The 12,957-nt window shown below is 55.6% G+C and overlaps 1 protein-coding gene and 1 long non-coding RNA gene across 3 annotated transcripts; one reads left to right on the top strand and one right to left on the bottom strand.

Moving 5' to 3' along the window:
• Positions 1-2,219: 2,219 nt before the first annotated feature.
• On the bottom strand, positions 2,220-8,681 carry CTRC (chymotrypsin C). The gene is made up of 8 exons (XM_070602666.1): positions 8,307-8,681; positions 7,016-7,104; positions 6,821-6,918; positions 5,831-5,953; positions 4,865-5,001; positions 3,937-4,082; positions 2,899-3,057; positions 2,220-2,296 (listed from the first exon to the last, which is right to left on the bottom strand). The coding sequence occupies exons 1-8, from the start codon at positions 8,344-8,346 to the stop codon at positions 2,282-2,284; spliced, it is 807 nt and encodes a 268-aa protein (XP_070458767.1). The 5' UTR covers positions 8,347-8,681; the 3' UTR covers positions 2,220-2,281.
• On the top strand, positions 5,950-10,772 carry LOC139080726 (uncharacterized). Of its 2 annotated transcripts, XR_011535453.1 has the most exons (3): positions 5,950-7,133; positions 7,458-7,625; positions 10,392-10,772. It is a non-coding gene; the product is annotated as an uncharacterized lncRNA (long non-coding RNA). The 2 variants fall into 2 exon arrangements; XR_011535454.1 differs by lacking the exon at positions 7,458-7,625.
• The last annotated feature ends 2,185 nt before the right edge of the window (positions 10,773-12,957 follow it).

Here is a 12,957-nt window from a genome sequence, read left to right on the forward strand (position 1 = left end):
CCTATTGCCCTCAGACTAAAGTCTTGACAACCCCCTACTATGGCTACAAGACCTTCCGTGAAGGGCCTTTGCTCGCTCTCCAGCCGCATCACTGTCCCTCCCTGAAGGGTGACCAACCGTCCCAGTTTGCTGGGACTGTCCCAGTTTTCGTGCTGAAACTCCATGTCCTGGAAATCTACTCGGTACCTGGGCCGTTGGTCCCCTATCCCTGCCCCGCGCTTTATGCTCTAGCAAAACCAGCTAGAATCTGCTGCTTACAGAGTCCTCCAAGTAGTCGCTGGGACTCTGCTCGGCTCTTCCCCCATCCAGGAAAGTGACCCCTTAGTTATCCCCCAGGATATCAATTAGGATAGTGCTGAGGCTGCAGGTAACTGAAAACCTGACTGCAGTGTTTAAAACAAATGCAGGCGTATTTTTTTCACATAACAAGTCATTCAGAGAATGGTTGCTGGCGTTGGATTGGCAGCTTGATGATGTCGGAGCCCATATCTCTGCAATTCTCTTGGTTACAAGATGGCTGCCTCAGCTCCGGGCATCATATCCGTATTCATGTTCATTGCAGGGCAGTAGAGCATGGTGGTCAAGAGCATGGGTTCTAGAGCCAGATTCCCAAAGTTTGGATCCCAGCTCCATCACTTCCTATTAAATCACCTTGGGAAGTCACTAACCCTCTCTAGCCTCAGTTTTCTCATCTGTAAAATGGGAATGATGTTAATAATAACATAACTGATGGGATTGTTTTGGAGATTAAGTGAGGTAATGTAAACTCTGTGGAACAGCGCCTGGCACGTAGTAAGCACTCAGTAAGTGTTAACTCTTGTTTCGTTATTATAACTGCAAGGGTCCCGAGCAGAGCAAATGTTTCACATTTATAACCTCCGGTATAGAGACAGGCACGAAAGGAGAAGGCTGGGAAGGAAGTTTGGGTCAAACAGCCAGCAGCACCCTCTGTACCTTCTATTCAAAGTTTCAGGCTCAGCTTCGGCATCACCACATCTGGGAAGCCGTCCTGGACTCCTCTTGCCACCCGACACTGGTTTAAGTGCCCCGTCTCCGTGCTCCTGGTCTGTTTTCCTCTCTTACACCGGGGAACTCAGTGATCTGTGTGTTGGTCTGTCTCCTATAGAGCGGGGGTCTGGTCTGAACCGTCCCCGGATGCCCAGGGCTGAGCTGGTGCCTGGCTGCTTGTGGGCCCCATTGCGCGTTGGGTAAATAGTCCTTCCTGAGAATCACCTTGGGGTAGTAACTTGTGGGAGGTACGCCACGGTCCCCACCTCCAGCAGCCAAAGTGTGATGGGGAAACAGGACAACTCCTGGGCCCACCGGGGGCAGCTGCAGCCGAGGGCTCTCCTAGGAGGAGGTCAGAGGCTGGGGTGGGGGCCAGCACATTCTCAGGAGTGTCATGGTTAGGGCTCGGGTCCCCACTAGGACTGCCCCTCGCTGGTCACTGGGTCACTCTCTTTTTGACCCCACTTGGCCTCAGGAGGGCTCTCCCTTCCCTGAGCCTCCAGGGCCATCCATTCCTAGGACCTGGCCCAGCTCTTTCCTCTCTCTGGGCCTCAGTTTCCCTGCCTGTCTAATACATTGGGAGCTTTTCCAGCTCTGACCTGCTGTGTCTATGTGTGGAAGCCATTGCTTTCCTTACACCTGCACCTGCTGGGGGCTGGGCTGGGTCTCCCCCTCCTGTTCCCTCACTGTGCCCAGCACAGGGCTGGCATGAGGTCAGGGCCCATGAAACACTTCTGGACTACGAGAGCCCAGGCTGACAGCAGCCGTGGGGGGCTCTGGGCTGGGGGCCCGCTAGGGAGCCTCTTTCTCAGGGAGCCAGTGGTTGGTCCTGAGCAATGGGCATCCTCCTGTGGCCGGCCTCTCTGGGCTGGGGAGGCTGTCCTTGGGGAGACCCCATCCTCCACCTGAAGCTGGGGGGCCTGAGGACCCCCTGCCTCCTCTGTGGAGTCAGGATCAGGAAGAGGGTGGTTTGATCAGGGTTGCAGCGGTTCACAGCTTGTGAGATGTTGGGGGCAAGTGTCTGGTCTGTCCTTAACTCATATCCCCTCAGGCTACCATGCGGCTTCCTGGGGTCCCCCTCCACTAGCACCCCCAGCAGCTCCCTCTGAGGCCTAACCAGCCTGGCTGAAGGGGTCTCTCTTTGCATCCCTGGCGGCCCCTAGAGAGCCGGGGAACCCGCAGGGGAGGCGCAAATCAAGAAAGCAGGCAGCTTGAGGCGGAAGGAGGTTTATTATGGTTGCAGGAATTTGTGACTTTGGCTCCCAAAGATGAATCAGAGCTGTATTTTCTGGAAGAACAGAGAACAGGGTAAAGGACTTGGGGGGGCTGTGTGTGTGTGTGTGTGTGTGCACCGTTCTGGGGCAGCGCAAGGCTTCACTGGGAGAGTAGGAACAAGGGGTCATGGCAGGCGGCCCTGGGCCTTGACAATCCAGTCTTGCCCCCGCCCGAGGAGTCTGAGCCCCCTCAGCATTTCAGACCACTGCGCAGATGGGGCTCAGAACACATCCTGCCCGCAGTATGAAAGCCCCAGCCCAGAGTGAACCTCTGTCCCCCCCATAAGATATTCATGGCCGTGCACGCTGCCCCCTCTCCTCTGCTGGGCCCTGCTCTCATGGGGCCACGCTTCACTTTTGGGGGGACTGGTGTGGTGCCTGGGATTGGGGCACAAGTGTTTGCTGAAGCCAATAGATGAATGGATGGAGGAGTCAACACCGTTTCCTTCGTCACACCCGACTCGAGGTCTGCATACAGTCAGCACTCAATAGTTCTTGAATGAGTGAGTGAATGTGTGAATGAGTGAAGGAGTAAGTGGGGGAGTGAGTGAAGGACTGGGTGAGTGAGGGGGAGGGGCTGGGGGTGAGGAAGGAGGGCTGGGGGCTGGGCACCCACCTCGTTGATCCAGTCGATGTAGGCAGACACGCGGGTGTAGACGGAGGGCTTCTTGACAACGTTGCAGCCCTCGCTGGAGCCAAAGCTGACGATGCCATGCACCTCCCAGGAGCCATCCTCGTTCTCAGCTGGGCAGTTCAGCGGGCCGCCTGAGTCCCCCTGCACCAGACAGAGCAGACCTCAGCCACCAGGCCTCCTCTGGCAGCAGGCTCAGGAACAGGGGCGGGTCAAGGTAGGGGATGTGGGCTGGGCTCTCAGCCTTGGTATCCCCTGTTTTGGCTTCAGCGTGTCCATGGTGAGGGAGGCAAAGAAGATGTGTTTCGGGGGTGACTTGGCCTCATTCTGGGAGGCCCTGGGATGTCAGAGTAGCTCTTGGTTTGCTATGTGGTTTGGGGATGATGATAACCCTCTCTGTGCCTCGGTTTCCCTAACTGTTCAGGTTCCCATGTCTAAGACTCTGTGAGCTGCCCAGAGAGGAGAGGATGCTGGGAGCCATGTGGGAGACCTGGGAAGGTGAGGACGGTGGGAGTGGGGAAAGGGCCACGTGTTTGAAAACAGGACAGTTCCTGATCATCCTAGATGTTTCTTGGTTCTGTGTCAGACTCCCTAAGTCCTCTGGCTCCCTAGACCAGTGGAGCTGATGGCATGAAGGAACACGTGTAGGGACTTCAATGAAGTCTCTTCTATGCTTGTTAGACTCATTCAGTCCACACAGCAACCTGTGAAGTTTCTATATCTCCATTTTATAGATGGGAAAACTGAGGTTCAGAGAGGTTAAATAGCCTGCCCAAGGTTGCACAGCTACTAAGTGGTGGGACTGGGACTTGAACTCAGATTCTCATGCTCAACTCTCCTGTCCTCGCCGCAGTGCTGGGGACGGTGACCACTTTCTCCCAAGCCTCCTGCCCACCCAGGGTTCAGTCTTCTCCCCTGGAAAGGTATGCCAGTGTGGGTCTCCCCACTTCTCCCTCCTTTGCCTTTCTCATTGCCCCCCTCCACGTAAGGGGGTAGGGATGGGGTGCAGGGTCAGACACTCACGTTGCAGGATGAGACGATGCCGTCACCCCCAGCGCACACCATAGTTCTCCTCACCAGGAAACCCCAATAGTCGAACCGGGCGCACGTGGCGTGGGGCACTATAGGCTGCAGGCCCTTCTGCAGCTCGTCTGGAAGGGGACCACCAGCTGGGGAGAGAACGGGGGTGAGCGGGGAGCCCGCCCAGGCAGCCCCAGGCCTTCAGGGTGTGACAGAGGGCTGGACGGGGCTGGAATAGGACCCCGGCGAGTTCTGGCCAGACTTCATGGGAACCACACACAGGCCCTTAATCGAGAGGTGAGACTCGGAGCCAATGGTCCCAAACTATTTGGGTCAGAGCTCCTCTGGAGGGGGGGGCGGGGGAGCAGGCGGGAGGCAGAACGAGTCCATGGAAAGCCCTTTGAGTTGAGTTCTCTTTAATTTGGATTCTGGGGTTTTAATCGTCAATCATTTCTTCGTAGGCCTCTGTCTTGGGGGTCACGCATTAAAAGGTCTTTCTCATCCCAAGATTTTCCAAGTCCTGATCTGCATTTTTCTCTGTCTTCCATAGTTTCATTGATTTGCATTTTACCTTTTAATTAACTTGGAATTTATTTGGGCCTATGGTGTACCATCCCCCACCCCCCAAATGGTTTGGTTAGTTTATTTCATAGTCACTTAGATGGCACTTAGTAATGTGCCCAGCCCTGTCCCAAGACCTGACAAGTTCTAATCCATTTAATCCTTTTGACACCCCTGATGTGTACTTGTTAAACTGTCTGTCACATGGAACGTGCTTAATAAATACTAGCTGTTATTATTACAAAGCTGGAAAAGATCTGAAGATGTTTAGGCAAACAGGAAAAGTGATGGGCAAATGTGGTTGGTGTGCTTTCTGTGGGAGTTGCTTCCTCCAGGAAGGCTCCCATGATTTGCCAGGGGCTGTACTCACTCAAGAGGCGGCCCCAGCCAGTGACATAGCAGGGGTAGTCCTTAGGCAGCACGATGTTTTTCTCCGGCAGGTTTGCCACCTTGATGGTGTCGCTCAGTTCCACGGGCTCTGCCAGCTTGATGATGGCGATGTCGTTCCTGGAGTTCAAAGTGGAGGTGGTGAGTGGGCAGGAAGGCCCTGGCCCCCCAAGCCAAGGCTAAGAGGCCCAGGTGGTGAGTTGGGAGTCAGGCAAAGTGTGACCAGGGGTCCTTCATAAACATCCTGGACCACCAGATTCTTACTGGCCGACCAAGATGTCGGAGCACCAATGATCTGCCTTCTAACACGGTGGCCGTCCCTTTAGAAGCTAACTTCTCTCGCGCGTGTCTTTACGTCATGAAAGACTTAACAGAGGGGAGATGAGAGCAGAGGCATCCTGAACCACTGCAGCTTATGTAGCAACCGGAAATTAAGCTAAAACAAGTTGGAAATTATAATGACGAAAGAGGGACACTTGCCTCTTACCAGAAGGAAAGCTGGCAACCCTAGTTTGATTCCTAGTTCTGCCGTGTTCTGGGCTGTGTGACCTGGGACATAGTCTCAGTTCCTTGTCTAGGGCTGTTGTGAAGATTAAATAAGAGACGGCGTATAAAGTGCTTACTGCAATGCGGGCATGCAGTAGGCACTCAATAAAGGTGAGTCCTGCCTCAGCCTCTGGCTGAGAGACGTCAGGCAGGACACTGTGGGGGCCTCGGGGTCTTTATACCCTGCAAACCTTCCAGGACCCTTGGCCACTGAAGGCGAGGGGCGGGCTGTCCGTCTCCACTTAGCATTTTGCCAGTTCGCATAAAGGAGTCGTCTGCTGGCGGTTCAGGGTAAGGATGGGGTCCAGGGACAGGGCGGGGCAGGCTCCGCAGCTCCTTCTCAGGGACCCCTGCTTCTTCTGTGCTGTCCCCATGGCCATGAGATGGCCAGCTGGGCACTCACCGTAGCAGGAGGGAGCTCCACCCCTCATGGACAAAGATGGTGTCCACACCCACGAACACGGAGCCTTCCTCGTCCTCCACCGCCAGGTTGTGCTTCCCCAGGCCCACGCGGTAGGTCAGGTTGCTGAGCAGAGGAAGGGGACTGGGTCAGGGTGGCCTCCTGCCCCTGCCGGCCACTGGGGTAGGGACGTGGCCGCGGTGGGAATCATTTGGGGGAGGGGTGTCCACCCCCGTTGGCTCTTCCCAGGGCTCGGGCTAAGGACCCTGGTCTTGGAGTGAAGTCCACTTGGACTCCTGGATGGGTAGGAAGGCTCCACTGGGCGGGCAGCCTCGGGCCTCAGTTCCATCATCGGTGAGGTGGAGGTAATGTTGGAACTCGCCTCCTAGGGCTGCCGTGACGATTAGCTAGTCCAAGCCGCCCTTGTTCTTGCTGCGTTCCTTCTAAGTCACCTCCTCTCCCCTCACTCAGTCCTGCCACACGGGCTCCCTCGTTATTTCTCAAACAAACAGAGGCTGCCTCCTCCAGGCCTTTGCATTGGCTGTTCCTCCACCTGGAGCACCCTTCCCCCAAATCGATGATTTCTTCCCTTACTTCTCTCAGCTCTTTCCTCAAATAACTTCTTTTCAGAGAGCGTGTCCCCTGGCCACCTCATTTGAAACAGAGCCCCTCGTACTTTGTATCCTCTTCCTGCCTTACTTTCCTTCATTGCCACTTGATGCTATACATTTGCTTGTTTAATGGTCTGTGCTCTGTCTTCCACGAGAATATCAGCTCCCACGAGCACACATTTTGTCTTCACTGCTGTGTTCCCTGGCACATAGTAGGTACACAATAAGTGCTTGTTGAATGAAGAAACGAACAACTGATTTACTGGGTGTGAGTAGCATATTTGCCCAGGGCCTGGAGTGTGTGGCAGGTGCTAAAAACAGCTTGTCAGGCTCCCTTGCCAGCGCAATCGATGGCGGGGCTCTGGGCGTCATCTCCGCTCACCTGATGCAGTGGGCAGCTGTGAGGACGTGTCTGTCGGTGATCAGGGTGCCGCCGCATGTGTGCCTCCACGTGTCATCCCTGAGGTACTGGAGCGAGACCTGGAGGAGGGCGTGGGAGGGCCACGTGTCAGCCCCCGGGGGCCCTCACACCTCACCCTGTCCACCCCACCTCGCACACCTGCAGCACTCTGCTTACCTGCCAGGGCCAGCTGTGAGGACTGACAGTCTCTCCTCCCACCACCCGTGCTGACGGGTTGGGCTCGAAGCTGGGGACCTCGCCGGAGGCTGAGCGAGATGGGAGAGAAAGAGCACAGGTGAGCCGGGCTGGCACAGGGAAAGGGGCCAATGGGGAGAGCACAGACTTTGGGGCCGGGCAGACACGAGTTCAGATTTTACTGCATGAATTTGGGGAAGCCGTCTAGTTCTCCGGGCCTCAGCTTCCCTTTCTGTGAAATGGGAAGAATCGCACTAACCTGGTGGTTTGTCCTGAGAACTAAATCAGACAATGCAGGTAAAGGGGTTAGTGAAGGACCTGGTGTAAAGGGAATGCTTATTACATTGAAGGAAATAAAAAGGTGGCTGGTATGGGTGTGAGTGCACCCCTGTCCTTCCCCCCCTACCCTGCTGTCCCTTTTTAGGCCACAGCATAAGGACCGTGTGAGCCCTGGACCCAGAGTTCCAGGCTTTCATAGCTGGGAGCCATGTGGAGCGGTCAAAAGCGCGTGCCCCACAGTGAGACAGACCCGGACTCAGATTCTGGCTCCAACCACACATATGATCTTGGGCAAGATCCTGGGCCTCTCAGAGTGAGTGTCCTCATCTGTGAAGTGGAGAGATGAACAGACCCTGCCTCTCAAAATGGTTGTGAGGACCAGTTAGCTCCTGAATGTACAGGGCTTGCACAGGGCCTGGCATGTAGTAAACACACGATAAGCAGGAGACGCTATTATTACTCTTGTTGTTGTTGTTAGCTGAAAGGATTCTCAATCAAGTGCTCTCATTTCAAAAGAGCCAATGAGATTTAGAGAGGTGAAGTGGATTGTCTAGGACCTGCCAAGAGTAAGTGACGCTCAACCTAAGTTCTTTGATTTCTAATCTGGGAGAAGGCCACCAAAATGGGGGAGCAAAGAATCCTCAAAGGAGAGACACTGGCGCTGAGAAAGGTGGGCCGCCGTGGTCCCTGGAGCGAACCTAGGATGAGGCATCTACTGTGTCCCCGCGCCCACACTTGGTGCTTTCCAACCTCGTCTCTAGTCCTCAGCCTGGGGAGGGACATTGTCAGCTCAGTTTGTAGATATGGAAGCAGAGTGGCCAAGTGGCTCGTCTGACACACAGCTGGTCAGCAGTGTCTGAACCCACATCAGACCCCAAAGCTCCTTTCCTAGCGCCCTGGAGAGCAGAGGGCCCCTGTGCCTCTCCTTGTCCCCAGGAGGCCAGCCCGAGCTCACAGCCCCCTGGCTACAGCTGGTCCCCAACCCACAGCTTACCACAGGCCAGGAGCGCTGCAAGGACGGTGATGCCCAGCATGTTGTGGGTGCTCAGGACCGAGTGGCTCTCGAGGCGGGCGGGGGCACACTTATAGGCGGGAGGGGAGTGGGCCCAGCTGGTCAAGGCCGAGCCCCGCCCTTGGAGAGAAACCTGCTCTGACAAGGCCCTTTCCCTGACCTTGGGTGATTACTGTTTAATTTGGGCAGGAGATGGGGCCGGCTCAGAAGCGTGGGTTGCCCAGATACCCTGGGACAGAGCGAATCCTGAGGTTTGCAGGTTTGGGGGGCCCCCCACCCCTCTGCTGGGAGCGTGTGCTCATTCTTTCTCTTATGAGTAGAAAGAATAGACACTATTATCTGCTCATCAGCAGTGAGGAAGCCGAGACTCGGGGTCAGTGGCCGTCCAGGGTCACACGGCTGGGCAACCACAGGAGGAGGATTTGAAGTCAGTGCCTCTAACACCAGTCTGGGGCTTCCAACTGCTGCCCCGCGGCTTCCTCCTGTATTTATAGCTCTCTGTTGCTTCCTGTCTTTTTCTTTCTCCCTCATTAACTGATATCGTCTGGTCCTGCCCTCCAGCGCCTCCTCCCCAGGCTGTGGATGGAGGCTGAGGCCTGGGCAGCCTCTCAAAGGTGCTTGGTTGGCCAAATTGCCACACAGAGCCAGCTCAGTTGCCTCCCCACAAGGTCCTTCAGTCTCCCCATCTCTAAAATGGGCAGACGGGACCAGGTGGACCCTGTGCTCCTTTCAGTCCTAAGCTTCCATGACTTGAATGTCAAGACCGAGAAGCAGTTGTTGGTTTGTGGCACTTAGTGTGGCTCCAGAACACTGTGTGCCCAGAAGTTCCACCAAGAACCCCAGCAGTTCAGGGCCGGCCTGTCCCCTGAGCGCCTGGTTAGCCCATTTGCCCCAAGGCCTGACTTCAGCCCGGCTGGTTCGACTCTGCTCTTCCTCCCTTTCTGACTCATCCGCGTGTCCCCAGAAGTTGTTTTCTGTGCTGGGCCCACCGGTCTCCTTAGTAATTGTTTCCGAGTAAAGAAATTCAGAACGCCATGCACCCTGCTGTTTGTGGTGGTTCTGTGGGGCTGCAGGAGGGGTCCAACCCTCCTATTTTATACGGCTTACCTTCCTTTTTAAAACAAGCATGTGTTACTTTGGGCATATAAAAATCAATGAAGTTTTCATTTAAAAAAACAACAGAGAGACAGGGAGCGTGAGGGAACGCGAGGGCGCGTGTTGGGGTCTGTCCTGCTGTGGTGACCTCATGCCTCAGCCCTGGGGTGTCCGGGGGATCTCTGGCTGTGGGACCTTTCTGTTGCATTCTAGAGGCTGGTCCTGACAGAGGGGTCAGTGCCCTCTGTGGGATCCACCACAGACCCAGAGTTGCTGGTGGCAAACTCTGCAAAGGGTCACCTCGACCTGGGGACTGACATTGTAAACAGATGTGGACCGAGCTAGGTGACCAGTCTTGGAGGCAGCAGGGTTTGGGAGGCAGGAGACAAGATCTCTGGTTTCTGTCTCAGTCAGTGACTTGCTGGATGACCCCGACCTTAGGCAATCTTTTGGGGCATCAGTTTCTCTTGAACAACTCGGGAAATTGATGAACTGGGCCCTGACGTGTGGGAGTTTGCTGATTTACGTGCAGAGAAATACGGCAATGTCTTAGCGCCTGTCTCCATCATGGGTACATGCCCACAGATACACAAGCATACAGGGACAGGCAGACAGACAGACACGCACACAACAGTGTCATTCATATAAAGCATTCAGTTCTACATAGACACGTGCAGAGCCACGTGCCATGTGTTCAAACATGTACCCAAATACAAAAATAGCCACGAATGCACGGGTGCACCGATAGTGAGGTGCCAGATAAAGAGTCATTAATTTTTTTCTTTTTTGGGATGTTTACAAAGAAATGGAACCTTTTTTTGGAGGGAGGTTGCTGGCTGCTCTGGAAGGCACAGGCAGCATCAGCTGAGGGGAACTTCCTTGTTTTGAGACAGTTACCAGCTGGGGCCCTTTATGTAAGGCAGCACCAACCATTGTACTTGGAGAAAACTGAGGTCACCTAATCTGCTTCAGATGCTGAGGACTGGATGCTGAGTGCTTTGCCCAGCGTTGGACCATACTCCTGAAGGATGGAAACCCAGAGCCACCGCTTCCCAGCTGTGTGATGTTGCCCTCGTGACTCAACCTCTCTGTGCTTCCACACCGTCAGCTATAAAATGGCGGTGAAAAAATGGTACCTGCCTCGTAGAGCTATTGTAGGGAGTGGCCAGCATATGGCAAGCACCATCTAAGTGTTAGCTGTTGCTACTCTTGTTGTTGTCATCTTGTTCTTAGGAGAAAGCTTGAGTCTGGACTGTCACTGGGCCCTTTTGCCTTTGTGGGTCCCTTCCTCCATCAAAAAATATTAAAAATTATGTTATATGGGTACATGGGAATATAGACTAATATAATCCAGTTTAGATTATGTTCATTTTTTTTCCCTACTGATTTTAAAGGAAACCACAACATTTTTGCGGGCCCTACAGGTACTGTGGGCTCCAGGCCCACTGCACTGCTGGTGATTGGGCCCTGGCTGTGGCCTTCCTCATGTCAGTTCATGTACGACGGAATGGCTGAGAGCCTCCTCGGGATATGTTCTGAGGGTCATCGTGAGCGCCTTCTCTGGGCTCTGGAGGCGCCTTTAGCGGTGGCCTGGGGCAGCCGAGGAGAAAACTGTGTTCTCACTGGGAGAAACTGGGCAGAGGCCAGAGCTGTCTCTGGGTGTACACGGCTCGTGCCAGCCCCTCCTGACCTTCCCTTGGTGCAGGGAGCGGACGGTCAGAGGATGCCATTACCCCAGTGGCTCCAACTGCCTCAGTGATGGTGTTCACACTTGCTTGGCTGGCCTGATTTTCTGGCCGTGGTGACCGAGACTGGAGGGGCAGCCCCAGGAAGGCTTGCGAATATCTGCAGGGGGAGCCCTGGGGAGTGGGCCTCCTGTGGTGGGAGGTTTGGAGGCCTGGAGCTGGGTTGACTTGAGTCCTTAAAGGTGTGACTCTTGTTTGCCCAGACAGTGAGGCACTGGTGTACCGTGTGCACAGCAGCCCTTCATTCGTTTGCTCATTCATTCCTCCCACGTTCACTGAGCACCTACTATGTGTAGGCCCTGTGCTAGGCCTGGGACTACAGAGATGATAAGACCCGGGTCAGCACTGCTGGAGCTCCCTGCCGGGCAGGGTGAGAAGTGTTCCGGGCCAAGGTCTGGGAGCCCTGAATGAGGGGAGGTTAGTTCTGGGTGGGAGCTGGATGGGTTGTGGACTGGGAAAGGATTCCTTCTCTACAGGTTCCATGTTCAAAATGGACTGGAGGACTTGAGAGCATGAGGATGCCAGAAGCCCCACCTCATCCTGCTGAGCCTTGTGATTTCCAGGGCCTGGAATGGGGCCTCCCAGGACCTGGGCCTCAGTGTCCCCCAGCCACTCAGGGCCAGACTGTGCTGTAAATATAACCAGGGTGACTCGGTGGAGGCTGGGCTGAGGGGAGGGGGAACCTCGGGAGCAGCAGTGCCAAGGTCAGGAGCGGGGGGTGGGGAGGGCCTGAGAACCACAGCAGGTGCCACTGCCTCGGGCCCACACTTTTAGCCGCTGTGATAGGACTCTCAGGGGACAGCTGTTGCATCTTGGCTGAGGCCTCCTAAGGGGGCTGGCAGGGTTTCTCCTCCAAACCAGGTGGAAGTACCGGGGTTCACTGAGTGGGGTTTGGTGGGGCTGAGTAGGGGGTTTGATGTGTGGTGATGGGGGCCTGGGCTCAGTGGGGGGAAAGCTTATTGAGGGGGTGGGACCTGGGGCGGGTTTTAAGGAGCCGTCTCCCTTTCTCATTCTCTGTCCCTGAGTCACTTCCGGTGTCTTCATTCCTCATTCTGCTCCCTCTGCCCGGGCTGGGAGTGGGGGCCTTGCACGGGCCAATGCTGAGGGCCCCCTCCTGGCTGAGACCGGTCGGTGGAGGGCCCTGGTGTGGGACAGCTGGTCAGTCTCTCACACTCTGAAGCCTCAAGGGCTGTATCCATTGCCGGGCTGGCTGGGCAGGGGTTCTGGAGCTTGACTTCTAGCCCTCTCCTGTCAGCATCCTCTATCCCTGGGCTGAGACCCTTATGCGCTAGCACGATAGTTCTTCTTCCCTTGGGGAAGGGGTACTGAAAGGCAATGCTTAATCTAGCATGCTGTGTTAGTGATGGTGGCACCTCAGGCACTGGGTGGCACGTGGGGTGGCATTCCCCAGGAGATACCCTTAAGGACGCAGCCCTCCCTGTGAGGAAGCCCAGGCGGAGGGCACCCTAGCTGCTGTAGTACCACCCACGTCCACCTGGGGGCAGCGGTGCCCAGCCTAATCCCAAACTCCCACCCACACCCCTACTCAGGTTGCACCTGGGAGAGGGGGGTGCCCTACCTGGAAACCACAGGGCTGGGAAGACCTTGGGACCCCAGGCCACCCTCACATCAAACAGATGGTGAGACTGAGCCCCAGTGGGAGCCTAATCTGTCCAAAGCCACAAGGGGAGCACCCCACTTTTCCTTGTCGCCCTACCACCCCAGCCTGTGTGTGGTGGGGGAGGCTGGGGGTGTCTGTGGGTGGGGAGGAGAGTTTTGGAGGGGAGCCTTGG

This window comes from Equus przewalskii, chromosome 2 (assembly GCF_037783145.1).
Source record: "Equus przewalskii isolate Varuska chromosome 2, EquPr2, whole genome shotgun sequence".
In the NCBI taxonomy this organism is placed as follows: domain Eukaryota; kingdom Metazoa; phylum Chordata; class Mammalia; order Perissodactyla; family Equidae; genus Equus; species Equus przewalskii.

What these genes read in the sequence shown, in the direction of transcription:
- CTRC (XM_070602666.1), bottom strand. Translation starts at nt 8,346, where the DNA reads ATGCTGGGCATCACCGTCCTTGCAGCGCTCCTGGCCTGTG. An exon ending in TGCAGCGCTCCTGGCCTGTG is followed by an intron (nt 7,105 to 8,306) that starts GTAAGCTGTGGG and finishes CATCTCGCTCAG; the next exon opens with CCTCCGGCGAGGTCCCCAGC. An exon ending in ACAGCTGCCCACTGCATCAG is followed by an intron (nt 5,954 to 6,820) that starts GTGAGCGGAGAT and finishes TCCTCTGCTCAG; the next exon opens with CAACCTGACCTACCGCGTGG.